Below are 18865 nucleotides of genomic sequence, written 5' to 3'. Positions count from 1 at the left end.
GTGTGGAAGGTACCAGATGGTGGAATCTGAGTATGAGACTATGTATGGCTCCAGGCCTGAGAGGCCTAGGAGAAAGTGAGATCCCTGGGGGTGTGTTGATATCATCTGTTTTGAATGTCGTGTTGGACTTCCCTCAGCTGGACACAAATGCCCAGCCACCCTCTCTGAGAGTCCTCCTTCCCTTAAAGGTTTTGCCAGCCCTGACCCTTGCTGGGGCTGCACAGAGGTGAAACTGGGGCTCCCTTCTCAGGCCTCTACCTCATATTCCTCAAAGCTGGGTAAAGTCACCCTGCTCTGGGCTGTGTTTGCTTCCTTAGAAGTTATTGCATTGGTGGAACTATGCACTTGGTCAGTCAGGTGTGAGCTGTATTGCTGCCCCCTGGGTCTTGGCAGGAAGGGTGAGTGTGAGTGGCCTGTTCTCTGTTCTCTCCACACTCACTGTGCTGACCCACAGCCTTGGGAGTAGTTAGTGCAGCCTGGCTCAGGGGCCTTAGAGGGGGCCTCTGAAGGTGGATACCTGGAGCTCCTATACCAGGGTAGGACTCAGGTGCTGGTACGAATGAGCTGGCAGATGCAGCACCACCTTATGAGTGCTCAGACGACTCAGACTGTTCTAGAGTGTGTGTGTGCCTGTTTTTGTTATTTAGTATTTCCAAGAAAGGAAAGGGTCTAAAAAGTTGTGAGCTCACAAGGTAGCTGCCAGGATGGCAGGATCAGAGGGTGCGAGTATTGATTGGTGTTCTGTGCCACGGAAGGGGTCCATTCATTCTCATGGTCTGACACCAGGCTACAGTGCTGTCACCTTCATCTCAGATGGGATCCAAGCCTGTTGGCCAGCACTCTGCCTAGTACCTTGTGGGAGAACTTTGATGTAGATTTTAGCCTGCTTGCTAGACAGTTCTCATGACTTTTCTTTGCCCTCCATCCTTGGGTGTAGATAGCACCTGGACTGCCTGTAGGGGTGCAGAATGCTGAGTGCCTTCCTGCAGAAACAGGGCTCTGTGGGGTTGATGGTCATGCTCACATCCTCAGTGAGTAGGCTTCCAGCAGGCAGTATGTAGAGCATGGGCGATGCTTGCGAGTAGGAAGCATTCCTGGGCCTAGAGAGAAGTGAATGAATATAGAGACTCCTGGGAAAAAGCTGAGGTTCTATTGAGCATAGCTGTCACCCAATGAAACCTACCAGGGAGCAAGGTGGGAGATACTCTGTGTCCTGTCTCACCTGGCGAGAAGGCCATCTGTACATGTCACCTCTCAGGATGCAGAGGGGACTCTGCAAATTAACTACAAACGGACATGCAGCCTATAATGAGATACCAACAGCCAGCATTGCTGTCTGTGGTCCTTGTCCCCATGCAGCCATCACCATGTTGTTTATGTAGCCTTTCCAGTTGCCTGTGTCCTCAACCACCGTGTGTGTTCTTCCTCCCATAGGATACTCTGGGCCACTTGGGGTATGTAGAGTATTATATTCTTCAGGCATTATTTTCTTCCTCCCTTCCTTTCTTAAGTAGGGTCTTATGTAGGTCAGGCTGGACTTGAACTTGCTGTGTAGCTGAGGATGACCTTGAACTCCTGATCCTTTTGTCAACACCTCCTGAGTGCTGGGATTGTAGAAATGAGTCACTATGGCTGATTTTATGTGGTGCTAGAATTGAATCCAGGGCTTTCTGCATGCTAGGCAGGCATTCTACCAACTGAACTGCATCCCAACCCTCATCATCTCTCTGATACCTTGTCTTGGATATGTATCTTATAGGGTGTATGGTTGTTTGGACCATTCTGGAAATTGCCTGGTATCCAGCTAGGAATTTTTGGCAAGAATACCACTGGGGTGAACATAGGCTTTGTATTGACTCAATGGAGTGGGCCAGGCAGTGTTGTCTCATGGAGGTGGGGTGACACCCTTCCACCATGTAAGGTCACTCTGAGATCTTTTGTAATACCTGATAGATATTTGCCTATTTTTCTACCTTTTTTCCTTAGCATTTGAAAGCTGTTCAGTTACAAGGAAGATCCACTGGGATGCACACTGTAAGCGTTTCCACCCCACTGATGGTTGGTTCACCGTACAGCGCTATGGGAGTGAAATGTACCCTTCTTAAAAGTTGTGTGGACTTTGAGTCACAGTTTATCTTTGCATGTGCACAGTGGTTTCTGCCAGGCAGCAGGGTGGGGGCTCCTGTGTCCTGTCATACATGCTACCTCCTAGGGTGCACCACCTGGTTGTCTGGTGAGTAAAAGATGTGTTCTTGCCCTGACATGGAAGAGCTGGGGCTTGATGGAGTTCATTCTTGAAGGACAGCAGGAATTGTCCTGTAGACTTATGTTATTTTTCCTCCCTCTTATAGGAATAGCTTTTAAAAGTCTTCTTTTTTGTCATGTAAAATTTCACGTTTAAAAGTTTGTGTGTTACCCTACAAAAAGGTTTTCTTTACCAAGGTGTTTTCTGCTGTTTTTTTTTTTGTTGTTGTTGTTTGTTTTTGTCTTTTTTTGTATGTATGTCTGATGGCTGCTGATTTTGTGTAATGGTTTTAGGAACTGCTGTCCTCATCATTTCTTTATTGTCTTTATTATAGGTTGCTTTAGTATCACCACTGATGTCTGGGTTTCCATGTATGTTGTCCCTTGCCTGCTTGCAGGTGCCATACCCCCACCCCAATTGCTGGCTCTAGTATTGCTTCTTTGGCCTTGTTATCTGACCTCATCTTGTTGTTCTGTAAGTAACAGACCTCTGAGCCTCATTTTGACCCTAGCGTTTTGCTGAGGATGGGCTGGCTTTAAGATACAGACAAACATGGTGTACAATATTTATAACATATATTTCACAATGTTTAAAGTTGTTGCTATAAAGCACAATGTAATAATCAGACTCAAAGCTAGAGTATAGAACTCCATCTTACCTGAAGGAGTGTAGAGAGGGAGACAGATCCTAGTATTCCTGAATGAAAAGACAGAAGAACCATAAGTTAAGGAAATGTCAAGGGTTGTTTGTTTGAGGACGTGGACAGCAAGTATTTGGCAAGATGGAAAGAAGGCAGATGAACAGTCTGATAGTAGTTGCCCTTTAATAGCGCGCAGGGTAACATTAGGAAAAGTTTTAAATTAAATCCTGACCATAGACATTATGCCAAAACAAACTTGGTTGGGACAAATACTTGAAATATTCCTTGTGTTCTGCTATACACACTTACATATTTATGACAGTTTTCTGTGTTATATGACAAGTACTAATTTATTGTCTTGTGTTTCTATGGGTGGGAGTCAGGCTTCACTCAACTGGGCCCTCTGCCTGCGTCTCTTGAGGCAGTCAGCCTGCAGGTGAGGTTGTTCTCACCAGGGCGGGGCCTGCACTTCTGTTCCTGGGTGGGTTTCTGCTGACACCCTTTTCCCCTGGCTGTGGGATTCCTGGAAGGCACCTACTGTGGTGCTTGCTTTCTAGTGTCTTGCCTTCAGACTCAGAAATGGCCATTTGATGAGACCAAGTGCCTGGGATTTCTCCCACCCATCAACTTAAGAGCCATCCAGGGGTGCTTAATTACATCTGTAGAGGCCTTTGTGGGGGCTTCTTCCCTGTTCACAGGACCTGTCATGGCTGTCGGTGAGTGTTATCCTGGAGAGAACACCATCGTGAGAGGTTGAGCACTGCTGCCGTACTGCCCACACAGGAAGTGCCTGTAGTCTCTGCACACAACCTTATCACAGATGGTTGTTGGCCTTTATTGTTACTTTTGAAAGTGTATTTATGTATATGGTCATTTTGCCTATATACCTATCTGTGCACTGCATGCATGCAGTGTCCACAGAGGCCAGAAGAGGGCATTAGACCTTAGACCGGAGTTAAGAGATGGCTTTGAGCCACCATGTGGATACTGGGAGTTGAATACAGGCCCTCTAGAAGAGCAGTCAGTTTTCTTAAGCACTGAGCCATCTCTCCAGACATGTTGGCTATTATTGAAAAGCTACTTAGTACTCTTTATTAAATTACTTTTTTCCATATATTTTGATCACGTTTCCCCTTCCCCAGTTCCTCTAAGATCCTATCTCCCGACTCACTCAACTTCGTGTTTGTGTTCTCTCTCTCCACAAAACAAAACAAAAACCAAACAAACACCAATAAGAAAAAAATGCCAAAATGAAACAAAACTGACCAGAAAAGCCATAGAGTTAGTTTTTGTTGGCCACTCCACCCCCATTTCTGGGCATGGGACACTCAGCTTTTACAGTTCCCCTCCTTTAGTTCTTTTCTTTTGCTTGCTGGGTGGGTCTTGTCTGAGAAACCTTTCTCATTCTTCCACATTTGGAGGGTGATTTTCTGCACACATAATTCTAGATGGCTTTTATTTTTCGTAAAAAATATTTCATCGCTTAAAGTGGTTTACTGTTTTATTTGCATGGTGTGCTGAGAAGTTGATTGTAATTCTTTTCACTGTTCTCTGTAGTTAAGATGTTTTTTTTTTTTTCCTTGCCTCCTTCAAGACTTTCCCCTATTATTACTGTCCTGAAGTTTGAATGAGACACAATCAGGTTTGGATGTCTTCATATTTATATATGGTGTTTGCTGAATTTATCACATCTGTGGTTTGTTCTGCTTGTCATTAATCTTAGAAGTTTCTCAGTCATTACTACTTTATATTTCTGCTATTCTTTCTTCCTGATTCTCTTGGTGTATTATGTGCTCATGGCCTTTGAAATCACCCATTTCCAGATAGCCTTTTCCCTCTTTCTCCCTCTCTCAACCAGAGGTCAGCCTTATGTGTTATTCATCAGGAACCATTTACCTTTTATTTTTACCTAAAAAAAATTAAAATTTTATACATATTGGTGTTTTGTCTGCATGTATGTCTGTACCATGTTTGTGTCCAGGGAGACCAGAAGAGGATGTCAGATCTTTGAGAATGGAGTTGCAGTTGTGAACCACCATGTGGGTGCTGGAAGCTGAGCCTGATCTTCTGGAAGAGCAGCCAGTACTTTTAACTGCTGAGACATCTCTCCAGCACCCCCCTTCTTTTTTTGCTAGAGAATCTCTCACTGTCTTGGGTTTCAGGATTAAGCTAGGCTGTCTGACTTGTGAGCCCAAGGGATCTGCTGTCTGAATGTCCCCAGCACTAGGATTACAAGTTAGTCACATTAGGCTGCTGCATTGGTTCTGGGACTTGAACTTGGGTCCTCTGGTTTGTGTGGGAAGCATTTTACCAAATAAGCTTACCCTCTGGCTCCTCCTGCCAGCCCTGCTCTGTTTATTTTAAGATCTTTTTTTCTCTGTGTATTTCAGTCTGGGACGTTCCTGTTGACATTTCTCTGTGCTTACTGGTGGTTCCCTCTGTGGCAGAGTCCCCAGGGCCTGGCATAGGCCATTATTTTTTCCACTGCAGTGTGTGCATTTCTGTTCCATCATTTTGTCATGTGGTCAGTGTGTTCTCACACTCCCTTTAGAGCCTTAGGGTGCATGTCTCCACTGTTTTAGACATACGTCATAGCTCAGTTTGGTTTGGAGTGTGTTTTATGTCTTTGGGCTCTTGCCTTTCACATACCTTGTGAGTTTTGCTGGAGTGCGGACATGGTGTGTGAGGTGGAGGGAGTTGAATTGGATTGGCGTCTGGGGCTGGCTGTTTCTGATGTTTGTTGGAGTCTTGGCAAGGGGTTCAAATCTCTCCAATACCTTTGTCTCCTTTTCTTCAGATGCCTTTGGTTTCTCTGAGTCTTCAGAGAGGCTGTTTCAGTAGCACTCCTTCCCATCATGTCTTATTCTGTTGGAGCCACAGTGGTGCTGCTGTCGTGTGGGGGAGTGGTCTGTAGTCTGTGGTTAACTCCCAGCCCTGGTGGTCCTGTGCCTGGACTGTTCTCTGCATCTTGTCTGCTCTTCCCTGGTGAGGTGGAAGGCTTTGTGAGGGAGGAGCCCTTGCAGGTGGGCTAGGTGTCTGTTAGAATCCTGACCCCCCGGGATAGGCTTTGGCTCTGGGGGTGCTTAGGGTACATTTTACCACATTGCTTCCATCTCCCTCTCAGGGCCTGCAAGGATCTTTCCCATCTCTTTACCGAGAACCAGGAAGGAGGTAAAACCCACAGCGTGTGGAATGCCCAGTCCATCTTTAAATATGAAGTGTCTCCCACAGGCTTGTATGCTAACCCTATTTCTAGCTTGTGGCACTGTTTGGGGGAGGTTCTGGAAACTTATGGTGATAGGATCTAGCTAGAGGAAGTAGGTCACTCGGGCAGGTCTTTGGGGGTATCCTGTCCCTGGCCCCTTTCTGCCTCCTTCTCTCTGAACTTCAGGCTCTTGCAGCCATGATGTTCTGCCCAAGTCCATGGAACCAAGCAACTGTAAGCTGAATGCTGTGCGACCACGAGCCAAAATAAACAACTCCCTTTAAGTTGCTTGTCAGATATTTGGTCACAGCAATGGAAAAGTAACCAACACACCCAAAACATGGTGGCGTGGACTTCCCCTTTCTCACACTAGTCTGCACCCAGCCTCCAGTGGCTTGCACAGATTCCTATCAGTACCCTTCTGCCACCACGCTTCCCAGGGCTGTTCCTGCTAGCTGCTCTTGGCTGTGACTCCTGTGTGTGCTTGTCTTCAGTCTCTGTGCTAACTCCCCAGCCCCTGAGGCTTTTCCTGGGATGTTGGTACTCACTTGGTTGTCTTCTTCCCCTGAGGACAGGAGCAAGGAAGGGCAAGGGGCCTTGAACTCTGTCTGTGTAGAGCTTGGTAGGAGTGAACTGTGGAAATGATTGCTTGATCTTCTTTGATAGTTTGGTCAGTTTTTTCCCCAGGTGGTCTTGATTTTTCTACTGAATGTGGCATGTGAAGCTGTAACTACTGCTGGGTGTGTTGGACATGTGTAACTGTAGCTGTAATGTTATTGGTTTGTTGTTCTTGTTTGTGTGTGCTTTGCTTGTCATGTTTATATGTCAATATCATATTAGTGTATTATAGGATACTCAGAGCTTCCTCTTTCTGTAACCTAGAACCCTCTTTTCTAAGAACATAGCCTCCAGCCCCCTAGTTAGGTTTAAACAATAAATATTGCATAAAATACTCAGCCCTTCTAGCACATGTCCACAGATATGGCCCCTGCAGATGTAGAACATTTCTGTCCTCACAGGAAGACAAAGCCTGTGCTGACTTGCAGTGGGAGAAACCCCTGACCCTGGGCATACTCTGCAGTGCCTGGTCCAGGTAGCTTTGAGTTGATGTGTACTCCTGTCCTTACGGACATGTATCTCATGCACGTGCTGTATATGGGTTTGTGCATAGTCTCAGTCTGTCTGTCTGTCTGTCTGTCTGTCTGTCTGTCTCCTCTCTCTCTCTCTCTCTCTCTCTCTGTCTCTCTCTCTCTCTCTCTCTGTGTGTGTGTGTGTGTGTGTATGCGTGCATGTGTCTGAGCTGATGATCTTTTTCTCACTTATTCATAGCAGCTTTTTATATAGCCAGGAAATTGGCCCAGCAGCTTTCACAGAAGCTGCAAATATTTTCCCTCTCGGTCTCTTGTCTTTTATTGCTCCTTTCAGCCACTAGTAGTTATTCACAGTGTTGGCTAAAGCATTCTGAATGCTTCAGTTGTTTTCTTTCTGAGACCTTGAAAAGAGTTAAAAATATGAAAGCAGTGCATGGTAATTATAAGAATAAAAGAAAGAGAAAGAAGCAACCACTGCCGAAAGGACAACTGTTCCAAAATTTGTGTTTTCTCCTTTCCTATTTAGAATGGGGTGGAAAGGATCCTGGGGGTAGGGTGGGGAGGGGCTTGCTGCCTGAGCCTTGCTGCTCGGACTTATCTGAAGGCAAGTTATATTTTGCCCACCTTCCCTCCCTTACTTCCTCCTTCCCTTTCTCTGGCTATGTAGCCCAGGCTGACTTCAAACTTGTAATTCTCTTGCCTCCACCTCCCAAGTACTGGAATTTTGTTGGCTTCTTTAAGATGGAGACTTCCATGTTGATAGGTACTATCATAAACTATTATTTTATGTTCTCCAGGGTCTAAGAGGTAGAAACGTGTGCAATTCCTCTGGGCCCTGCCTTTCTCCTCCTGCTCTCCCCAGCCTTGGGAGGGCCTCCCTGTCCAGGTGTGACCAGAGAGGACTCAGCAGGGCTTCAGGGTGCCTACCCCACTCCACGGGAGCTGGGATTTTCTTGTCTGTGCTACTACAACCCTTATATTTTGTGGGAGGAGAGTAGAGGCAGATGTGAGGGCGCTGAGTGGTGCTTTCTGCTGTGACCTTCAGGAGATAGTGTTTCCCATACATCTGTAGGAACATGGGAAAAATAGTAGGGTTGTGGGGCTATCTTTTTATACAGTTTTTCATTCTTTAAAAAGATTATCTCTGTGTGTAATATGGACATGCTGTAGTACAGCGGGGCGGGAGGACCACTCTGTGGAGTTGTTTCTCTGTTTGCCTTTACATGGACCTGAGAACTCAGAGAACCAACTTGCTGGTCCTTTATGCAGTGTTTTATTTTATTTTATTTTATTTTATTTTGTATTTTGCTTTTGTGAGACAGGGTTTCACTCTTGGCTGGCTTGGAACTTGTTATATAGACCAGCTGGCCTTGAATTTCAGAAATTTATGTCTCTGCCTCCCTTAGTGCTAGGATCAAAGGAGTGTGCCACCACGCCCAGCCCCTTTAAGGGACTTTAAGGATTTAAGACTGTATTCAGGTCTGTAACTGTGGAATTGTGGTATGTCTCCTTATTCCTGTGTTTATTTCCAGCTTGTCCCGCTTTTGCTGTGTGTGTAAGGTTGCTGTAGGCGGGCTTTGCTGTTCTAGTCCAGGATTTCCCCCTTTCTCTTCTTATCGCCTCTCTCTGAGATAGGGACTTGCTATGTGGCAATAGCTGTCTGCTGGCTTTCAATCCTTTTGCTGCAGCCTCCTGAGTTCTGAGATTACAAATATACTTTATCTTGGACCCAGAATTCTTTTCACCTTTATTGGGTTGAATTTATGGGGCCTCTTGTTATTGCTGGCCCTGAAACCTCCTCCCCCTAGTTGTTATAAAATGAGAATAAACTGTAGTCAGGACTAGAAACATCTTAGCCGACCTGGCCCTACCTGCACAGCACAGGGAGATCGTTTGGATGACATTGCCGCTATTTGTGTCTCCCTACCGGCTTTATTGTAGTCAGTGTGCATTGAGTAGGTTACCACTTTCCCCACTGAGTGGCTTTGGTACCCTCATTAAACTTCCAGGGCAGTGTCAGTCAGGGCTTGTTCTTAGGCTCTCTGGTCTGTCCTGTCAATCTCTGTTCTTCTTTTGTACCACTCCATGACAATCTGTGTTCTGTACGACTAAAAAAAGTTGACACTTAGTGAGAACTCCAACTTCTTGCTGCTGCTTCTTCTCCACCCTTCTTTCTCTTCCTCTTTCATTTCCCTCTCTTCCTTCCTTCCCCCCTCTTCCTCTTTCCTTTCCCCATACCCCTTCCTTACTCCTCTTCCTTCTTCTCCCCCCTCATCTTCTCCTTCTCCATCTCTTTTCTCAGACCCCTAGATGTATGCTTCCATGCCTGACACAATTTGTTCTTATTTTTTTAAAGATTATTTTGGATATTTGGAGTTCCTTGAGAGTTCCATGTGAATGGTAGAATGGAGTTTTCTGTTTCTGTGAAGACACTGTGGGGCTTTTGCTGCCTGCTGCGCTGGCTGTGGACCCCTTTGGGCCTCGGCTTCTCCATGGTCTCCCAGTTTACGCAGTTATCTCCAGCCTGTGCAGCTGCTGCTGTGTTTTTGGGTTCTTTAGGTGGTATTTTGCACTGTGAAGTAGACAGTATTTTGCTTCCTTGTTTACCTCCTGTTTGTTCCTTATGATGTTATCCTAAGTGAAATTTTTTTTTTAGCTTGACTTTTGGATTGTTTATTATGGGTATAAGAAATACAGTGTGTATGTGTGACAGCTAAATATATTGGTTCTAAGAGTTTTCTGTTTGTGTATAATTTTTGAATTTTGTATATCCAAGATCATGTTGTTTTTGAGGTGAGATCATTTTTCTTTCCTCTTTTAGTTTGACATCTTTCTTTTTCTTGCTTGACTTTTCTCACTGGGGCACAAATTGTTGAGTTGTACAGAAGGTTGTGGGCATCTTTGCTCATTCCTGGCCTCAGCAGAACAACTCTTTCTGTGGTTGGTATGCTTTGCTGTGGATCTTTTGGGTGTTGCATGGTGAAATTATGGACAGTTCCTCAGTATCTTATCTTTGCTTTTTTTAATTAAAACTTTCTTAGATTTTATTTATTTTTATGTGTATGACTATTTTTCCTGACATACATCTCTATGCAGCACATGTATGCAGTGCCTGCAGAGGATAGAAGTGTTGTAATATGAACAGCGGGGCTGCATCCCCGGCACCTGGCCGCCCGCATGGCTAGCTTATGCCCCGAAATAATTACACGGAAACTGTATTCTTTTAATCACTGCCTGGCCCATTAGTTCCAGCCTCTTATTGGCTAGCTCTTACATATTGATCTAACCCATTTCTAATATTCTGTGTAGTACCACGAGCTGGCTTACTAGGAAAGATCTTAACCTGCGTCTCTCTGGAGTGGGAGAATCATGGCGACTCCTGACTCTGTTCCTTTCTCCCAGCATTCTATCTGTTTACTCCACCCACCTAAGGGCTGGCCTATAAATGGGCCAAGGCAGTTTTTTTATTAAATGAAAGTAACTCCTCCATCATTTCCCCTTTTTTGTTTAAACAAAAAAGAAAGGCTTTAACTTTAACATAGTAAAATTACATATAACAAAACAGTTATTAAGCAAGAATTACAGTTACAATATTTATATCTATTTTATCTTTTATCATAACTAATGAAAACTATAACTAACCATTCTTTAACTCCATCAAAGACTCCAGAAGGATATAATATTACCTAAGCAAACAAGAGATCCAAAAACACTAGAAATGACAGAGACATCTCACTGCCTGGACAGTCACCCAAAGTTCTTTTGTACTGTTGGGGCATCCATCTTTAGCCTTTAGGCCCATAGTATCTAGCAGACATTTTCATCAAGCAGGAAATTCCAAAGACAGTTTAGTCACTTTTTGCTGTGTCCTGCAGAATGTCTCGTAGACTCTTTTATGAGTCAGGAACCCCGAAAAACCATCTCACCTTTAGGCAAGTTTAGCAGTCCTCTTTCTGCGGGTTCTCTGTGTCCAGTTTATGCAACAGTCCAGGCAAGAGCAGTTTCTTGCCCAAATGGCTATCAAACTCCTTAAGGAGCCTCTTCGGTGCCCATCTTCCTCTTGAAGTAGATTGGTGCTGCCAGGAGCAGATGTGTCTCATTATCATGAAAAGCCCTAAGTTATTAAAACATTAAATGCCATGTTCTGTAGTCTTTGAAAGATATGAAGAATGCCTATCTAACTGAAATATATCTATGCACATCTAGAAAATCTAACTAACATGACTAAAAGCTTGACAATTATCGATGATTATCCATTAACAACCTATATACATTACATTTTAAAATGAACTACATAATCACAATACCTTAATCAAGATTAGAAATATGCATATACATATAACAAAATTGACATTCAAATCCACACCAATGCAAATTATTTATATCTATATCATAGAAGAGGGTTTCAGATGTCCTGGGATTGGAGTTATAGTTTTTAGCTGCCATGTGGGTACTGGGAATTGAACCTTGGTCCTCTGGAAAAGCAGTCAGTGCTCTTTTTTTTTTCTTTCTGTTTTTGTTTTTTCGAGATAGAGTTTTTCTGTAGTTTTGGAGCCTGTCCTGTAACTAGCTCTAGTAGACCAGACTGGCCTCGAACTCACAGAGATCCGCCTGCCTCTGCCTCCCGAGTGCTGGGATTAAAGACCTGTGCTACCACCACCTGGTGCAGTCAGTGCTCTTAACTGCTGAGCCATCTCTCCAGTCTCTTTGCTTTTTGTATTCAGAAAGAACTGCTCCTCTATTAAAAAAATAAATTAAATTATTGTTATTGTAGTACTGGAAATTGAACCCAGGACTTCAACACTACTGAGCCATACCCCAGCACCAGCATGAGCTTGTGCTATTGACTGTGTGTGTGTGTGTGTGTCTGTCTGTCTGTCTGTCTCTCATTCTGGAAAAAGCACTTGCCCACTGACCTGGTATTCCTTGTCTGTTGCTTGATGTCACCAGTGAGAAGTACACGGTTCCTTCTGCCAGCTTTCACTCCCTAGGTCTTCTGGGGACAGTGTCGTCAGGCTGCCTTGGCATTTGCACATGTTTTCTGCTAGGGTTGTGTGATAAACATGCTAAAAGGCCAGTCTCAACTCTTACATGTTCCGCATTAAAATGAAACCACTTCATGCAGGTCTTCTTTCCTTCCTTAGAAAAATCCTTACAGAAAACTGCCAATCACCTACAGATTCCTTCTCTCAGAAATCTCCGTCCTTGTGATGGCTGACATCACAGGTGGGCAACAGGTTACCTGACAGTGTCCCCTTACCCCAAAACAAAGGGTTAGATTCTGCTTTTCTGGGATCACAGGGAAGAGCACAGAACTAAGGCAAAGGAATTGCTGAATTTGAGAGAAACCTCTACAGTTCTTTTAACAGCCAGCCAGAAATGTTTTGAACCGCATTTTCATCTTGGGCCATGTTTGTGAATGCTGTGTGCTGGGTGGTGACCACTTGAAGCCAGCCTCCTCCTCTCAGCTTTCTCATATGCTTGCTGTCACTAGTGCTTGCACTAGCTCACGCCCTGTGCCCTCTGTGACTAGCCTCAGTCACACTGTGCTTGCATTAGCTCACGCCCTGTGCCCTCTGTGACTAGCCTCAGTCACATGGTGCTTTACTACGGCTTGGGGGCTCTTTATGCTGATGGGCTTGGTGGTCTGCTGCCATCTTTCTGCTCCAGTATTTTAGAGTCACTATCCTCTACCCAGCTGGTTGGTTTCCTTTCCCTCCAGGACATTTTGACGTGGTATTTGTTTTCTGCCTCCTGCATTTGCCCTGGTGTCTTCACCCCTTGGCTGTTGTGTTTGTCAGGGACCTCTCCCAGTAGCACCTTCTCCCTACTCCTTTACTGCACTCTCCCAGGTGAGGCGAGAAGTTGCCCCCACTACTATTTTATTGTTTCAGGTACAGCCATCTCACAACCTAGCTCTGATTGGTTGTCTCTGTCTCAGAACTTGATAATGGTTGAAATTACTGTCATACTAAATCTTATAGCTTATGTGGGGCTAGGAAGAAATGTGTAGAAGCTAGGAGTTGACAGTCTCTGAAGAAAGGCAGGGTAGAAATATTATGTAGCTTGCTTGCTTGAAATGGAAAAACTACAGGCTCAGGACTGATTGAGACTGTTGGTCAGGGAGCCTTGGCATGGCATGCGAGGGGAGGAGATGGCCTGTGGTCATGCATGGTAGCAGTGTTGAGCTTCTAAGACTCTGAGGAAAAAAACGTAGAGGCCCTGATGTTAGAGAAGCAGGGTTTGCACTGTGTAATATGGACCGAGGGTCAGGAACTCAGGCCTGGTGGCTCTGAAGATCTGGAGGTTGTTGTCTTTTACTGAGGGACGAGAGGCACTGTGCTCTGAGTGCTGACAGACTGTCTTCTGGAGGCTACTGTGCTGTAGCAGAACAGGATGAGAGGGAAGAGCAGGAAGGCGGTGCTTTGGAGGGAGGAATGTAGCAGCGTGGGGCTGGGCAGTGTAGCTGGCATGGTGCTCGGCCTACTTCCATGGTAAAAGCAGAGGACATGGGAATGGGCTGCACGTGGGAAGGTCCATGATGAACTGAGGAATGGGACACCACTCCAGTGATGGTCACCTGAGGGAAAAGGTTGTGTGAGTGATGGTTTGAGAGAAGCGACTGTGTGGTGGTATATGATAGGACAAATATTTGAGTAGGTGAGACAGCGTGTGGGCACAGCATGGAGTTTGTGAGAGTGAGCATGGGTGTGGGTGAGTGTGGAGCCTGTGAGAGTGAGCATGTGTGAGAGTGAGTGTGGGCATGGGTAAATGTGGGCACAGGTTAGTGTGGAGCCTGAGAGTGAGCATGTGTGTGCTTGAGTATGGGCACAAAGGAGTGTGGGCACAAACGAATGTAGAGCTGGTAAGAGCATGCATGCGTGAGAGCGTGCATGCGTGACACTGCGTATGGAGCCTATGGGAGTGTGTGAAGGAGTACAGGAAAGAGTGAGGGTCTGTGAGGTTGGCAGTGAGAAGGCAGTTCAAGAGGACCCAGAGGAGGTTGGTTACGGGTGAGGGAGCCTGCCCAGAGCAATCTGGTGGGCACTTCCTGTGACTTGTGGTGATGACCTTGTCCTTTTCAAGTTAGAGTATTTTCAGTGATGTCTAATTCTTCACAACTGTGGGTGACATCCTACAGATAGTAAACCAAGGGGTTACCTTGGTCTAAAGCACTTTTTTGGTATTGTTTGGTTCGTAGTTCTTGTGGATCTACAGTGAAAGTTGGGGGAAAGATTAATGTTCTCAACAAGGCCATCATCCAAACACTGGATTGGAGTGTCTTGCAGTTCCAGAGCTCTTCCCGAGATGCCAGCACATGCTTCACAGCCATGTAGCCTTGAGCACACTCCTGCTAGGGCCACTTTGGAGGGGTTTGCCAGGCTCTATACAGGATAAAACTGGATCTCTGGCAATATCACTCTGGTTCTGATCCATTTCCAAATGAGGCAGGTGCTGCACTGACACAGCAGCTGAAGTGGCCGTGGGGTCCATGTCTTACATGGCTGGACTTCCTCGTGTGAGCCAGAACCGGGAGCATTTGGGCCTGTGGGTGTCTCATGGTGGCAGATCCAAGTTGCGCCGGGTATTGCTTGCCTCCCCTCCCCTCCCCCCCTTCCCTTACCTCCCCTCCCCTCCCCTCCCCTTCTTTCTGGGTGGTTTTGTGCTCATGTGAGGAAATGAGCAAAGGTGGTGGCTGGGTGGGTGTTGGGATCTCTGGCTTCTGTGGATAGTGAGGCACTAAGATACAGACACAAGGGGAAGGTGCTGGTTGTGGAGGTGCTCAGCTGCTTCTCATGGAGACTGAAAAGTGGGTTTTCTTTTACACAGGAGGGGTGGGGAGTCTCAGGCTTAAAGGTGTGCCATGTTAGTGTCTAGCCATGCCGAATCCATGTCTAGTTAACTGAGTAGTCATGAGACACAGGTGCACGTGTGTCACCATGCCAGACTCTGGCAGCACAGGCTTGTGCTGGGACTAGTATCATCACCCCATGTTCCTAGGCAGGTGTCCCTCAGTGCCATTGTTATGTGCCAAGCTCATGTGTGTGACAGGAGAGCTCAGTGCTATATGCTTCAGGCTGGGGAAAGTACCCTCCAGCCAGCTTCTCATTTACTTCTTCTGAAGAGGCAGTGCAGAGATGACAGCGTGCCCAGGTGCTATTGAAATAAGAACTGAGTCTGGAACCTGGGCTTCCCTTGCCCTTGCTCTGTTCAGACCATTCCTGCTGGCCTGGCCTGAAGTGCGGCTTTTGCTCTTGTCCCCACTTAAGGATCCCATTCTCTGGTTCTGAAACCTAATGACATGTGTGGCCATTTGTGTGAGAGGTGGAAGTATTGGGCAGATGAGGCTATGTGGGTTGTGGCTCCTACCACAAACAGCTTGGAGAGGATTGTACTGGGTTGCCAGTGTCCCCCGCTTAGAGACTGGCAGTAAGCGCAGTGGAAGTCCATGTTTAGCAGGGAAGGCACACGTTTTGCTCTGCACCACGGAGCCCATTTGCAGAGCTTATCAGGGTGGGGGCTCTTGAACCAGGTAGCAGAGCCTGAGAGATCATAGTTGGGCCTTGACTATGATCAGACTGGAGATTTGGTTAGAGGACTTTACATTTTGTTTCATGATACAAGTCCTGCTTCTAATACTGAAGGGCACTTGGGGTGTTGACAGGGAGCTCCCTGGATGAGAATAACGAGAAAGTGCGGCAGGTGGGACCCCTAGCTGTGTCATGTGCTGGAATTGGTGGCTACCTAGGGAAGAAACAGTAGGGTTACTGTCCTGGAAACTGGCTGCCTTAAAGACGGTGCAGTGATGAGCTCTTGCCCTGAGAGGTTCTGGAGGCTCCACTGCTCTTGCCTTCTCCCTGCCCGTAATCCTCACCATCCACAGACCCACTGAGACTCTGCTCAGAGGCCTGGCCAGGGCTGTACCGGTCATGACTCAGCTTCTACTACATAGGCCCAGAAGAACATCGGGCCAGAGCTGCTGAGATCTTCCTCTATGTGCAGTGCCCCATTTCCTACCCTCATTCTGCCTTTTGGCTGCTCTCAATGTATGTTTCCATGTGGAAAGCATTTTTTTTTTAACTTATCTGGAGACTATGCTGAGGACTTGCTGCTTAAATGGTGGTGCAGATTTGACTTTCAAGGACCAGCCTTCCTGCTTCCTCCAGCATTGGAGAGGGTTTACTGTTTTAGCATTAGATTTTGTAATCTGCCTTGATTGGTTGATTATTTGTTTTTGATTTTTTTTTTAAGACTAACTCTGTCTATGTAGCCCCTGCAGGTCTAGAACTCAGTTCGTGGACGAGGCTACCATCAGACTTGCAGTGATGCCCTTGCCTTTGCTTTCTATCGCTAGGATTACAGTGTACCCTACCATCCCAGGATCCTCTGTGGTTTGGATTGACATTTCTTTAGAGGCAAATGGTGCTGGGCTTCTCTGCCTGTGCTTGGATATTCTGTTCATGTCCTTGTCCAGCTCTGACTTGTCTTTGTCGTGCCTTCTGTGGGGATAAGGCAGGGAGGTAGCGTCTCCTGTGTGTGCAAAACCAATCTGGAAGTCCTACTAAGACGTCTGTTTGAGGGTTGGTGGATGTCCGGTTTCCTCTGTGCACCTTGTGTGGTCTCTGTTGTTCTTTTTCCTTGCCAGCTTTTCCCCATCATTAATTTTTCTACAGTTCTCTCTCCATGATTTTCAGGACACTCAATGGGCAATGTGCTAGGAGTGGTTTAGGGCCTAGCCGTGAATAGGCAGCCTGGGCTCTGCTCTTCTGAGCCTTGTTTGTGGGTGTTCGAGTTCTGCTTATCTGGAAGCAACTTCAGTTTCAGTGGAAGAGGAAGACCTTGTTAAAAACCTAAGCAACCAACTGACAGAGAGACAGGCATACACCAGTGTGTTTATAGGGTTTTCAATTTTACATCTGCATTATTGGATGGTGTGACACTCCTGGGACAGCATTAGTCTGCTCATGGGACTCTGGCTCTCTCTCCATGCCAGCTTTCAGCGAGGATCTCCCCAGGGCATCTCATGCTTGCTCATACCAGGCTATGGCTGAGTCCCACACTTGGTTGGGCTACACTGCCCTGAACCTGACTGACACAGAGTGTAAGGGAGCAAGGTCAAGGTTTGGGGACCTGAAGTGTGACCACAGCTCCTTCTTGCTTCTCTGAACAGGGCTTGTCATGGCTGACACTTGACTCTTCTGGTCCTGCTTCTAGTTTGGGAGCACATGTACATACATGGTGTGGGGTTTCCATCTGTGCCCTGTTTCTTGAAAGTTCCAAGCATTGGGACTGATTCTCCAAATCCCTCTCTACACCACCCTCCCCTGCCTCAACTCATAGAAGAGCCTCGTTGCGCCTGATGGTGTATGCTCATATAGCACTGCAGAGTCAGGCAGGGGTGCTGCTGCCCTTCTTGTTGCCTTTGGAAGCAGATTTAAGGTGCTGTTCCTTTCCTACAGCCCAGCTGGGGACAGAACAAGGATGTGGGTCAGCAGGACGTAGGTGCTGTGTGCCTGACTCTGGTTAGGTGACAATTGCTCAATTTTGTATCACAGGGGCATTCCATATATCCCATGGTCTCCCTCTGAGGAATATAGACCCCATGCGGAGAGAGGTCCCCCATGCACAACCCTTGTTCCCACTGTGTGACCCGCCCTCAGGTTTCCTCACTGGAGCCTGTACTCCCTGTTTGGTGTAGTGGCTGTGCTCTAATTTACTTTTCCTCTTCATTTACAGCCAGAAAACCTACAGAAGAACTGGCTTCGGGAATTTTACCAGGTAAGAGCCTGTGAGCAAGCACTTTGCGAGTAGCCCCTGAGTATCTCTTCTCATTGTGGTATTTTTATGTGAAAGTTGCATCTTGGCTACGTGGAGAGCAGAAAAGGCTGTCAGTAGGAAGCACTTCTCAGCTCCTAATGATTTGCTCTTTGGCTCCCACCTGGAAGGGAGGGAAACAGAGAACAGAGGACCTGGTTGGGGGTTTTTGAGGTTGGGCATCTGTACTTTTCAGGAGGGTTCCCCTAGCTGTAGCATGAAGCATGGAGAGACCCATACAGGTGGTATGACCACACAAGGCCTGCCACAGGTCTGGGTGGAAAGCCATTAAGGGTGTCACTCTGAATAGATAGATAGGCAGCAGTCTCTGCGTGCATCCTCGTAGGATGCAGCAAGCAGCCTCCTGGTTCTACAGTTGGCTCTGGGTGAATGACAGATCTCTGAGCAGATGATATGTAGATCTGGAGTATGACAAGGGCTGAGCAGCCAAGAAGGGTAAACCAAGGTAAATGGGTTTACAGCCCAGAGGACAACAAGACATGCTGCATATGCACACAAAAGTTCCCACGAGGTTTTCACAGGGTTAGGCCAGGGCTTCGGTGTTTAATTCTCTCAGCTTTGCTTATTTGTTGGGTGGAGGTAAACAAGGGTGGGCCCCAAGCCATGCAGGAGGCAAAGAGGCAGGGGATTATAGATGTCCCAGGGCCTCCTTGGTGACCGATGAAGGCATGAAACGGTGAAGTGATAGACTCCTGCAAGGTGAGGCCAGGACTTTCCTGGGAGAGCAGAAGTCCTCCTTAGCAGCAACAAGAACAAGTGGGAGTTAGGTATGGGTATCTGAGGATAACACTGGTCGGTGCTGTTCCAGGATACCATCATATGAAGCCAGAACTGTGAATCTGGGGCTA

At 46.5% G+C, this 18865-nt stretch overlaps 1 protein-coding gene across 2 annotated transcripts in view; it reads left to right on the top strand.

Annotated features, from left to right (window-relative positions):
* Inpp5a (inositol polyphosphate-5-phosphatase A) overlaps nucleotides 1–18865 on the top strand; it is a 189060-nt gene that overhangs the window by 38066 nt on the left and 132129 nt on the right. For both annotated transcript variants that reach the window (XM_057777435.1, XM_057777436.1), the window contains exon 2: nucleotides 17919–17960. In XM_057777435.1, the coding sequence (XP_057633418.1) occupies nucleotides 17919–17960 (42 nt within the window). The remainder of the gene's footprint in view (nucleotides 1–17918; nucleotides 17961–18865) is intronic.

The sequence above is a fragment of the Chionomys nivalis genome, chromosome 8, assembly GCF_950005125.1.
Source record: "Chionomys nivalis chromosome 8, mChiNiv1.1, whole genome shotgun sequence".
Taxonomy (NCBI): domain Eukaryota; kingdom Metazoa; phylum Chordata; class Mammalia; order Rodentia; family Cricetidae; genus Chionomys; species Chionomys nivalis.
This window is presented reverse-complemented; position numbering and strand designations above follow the sequence as displayed.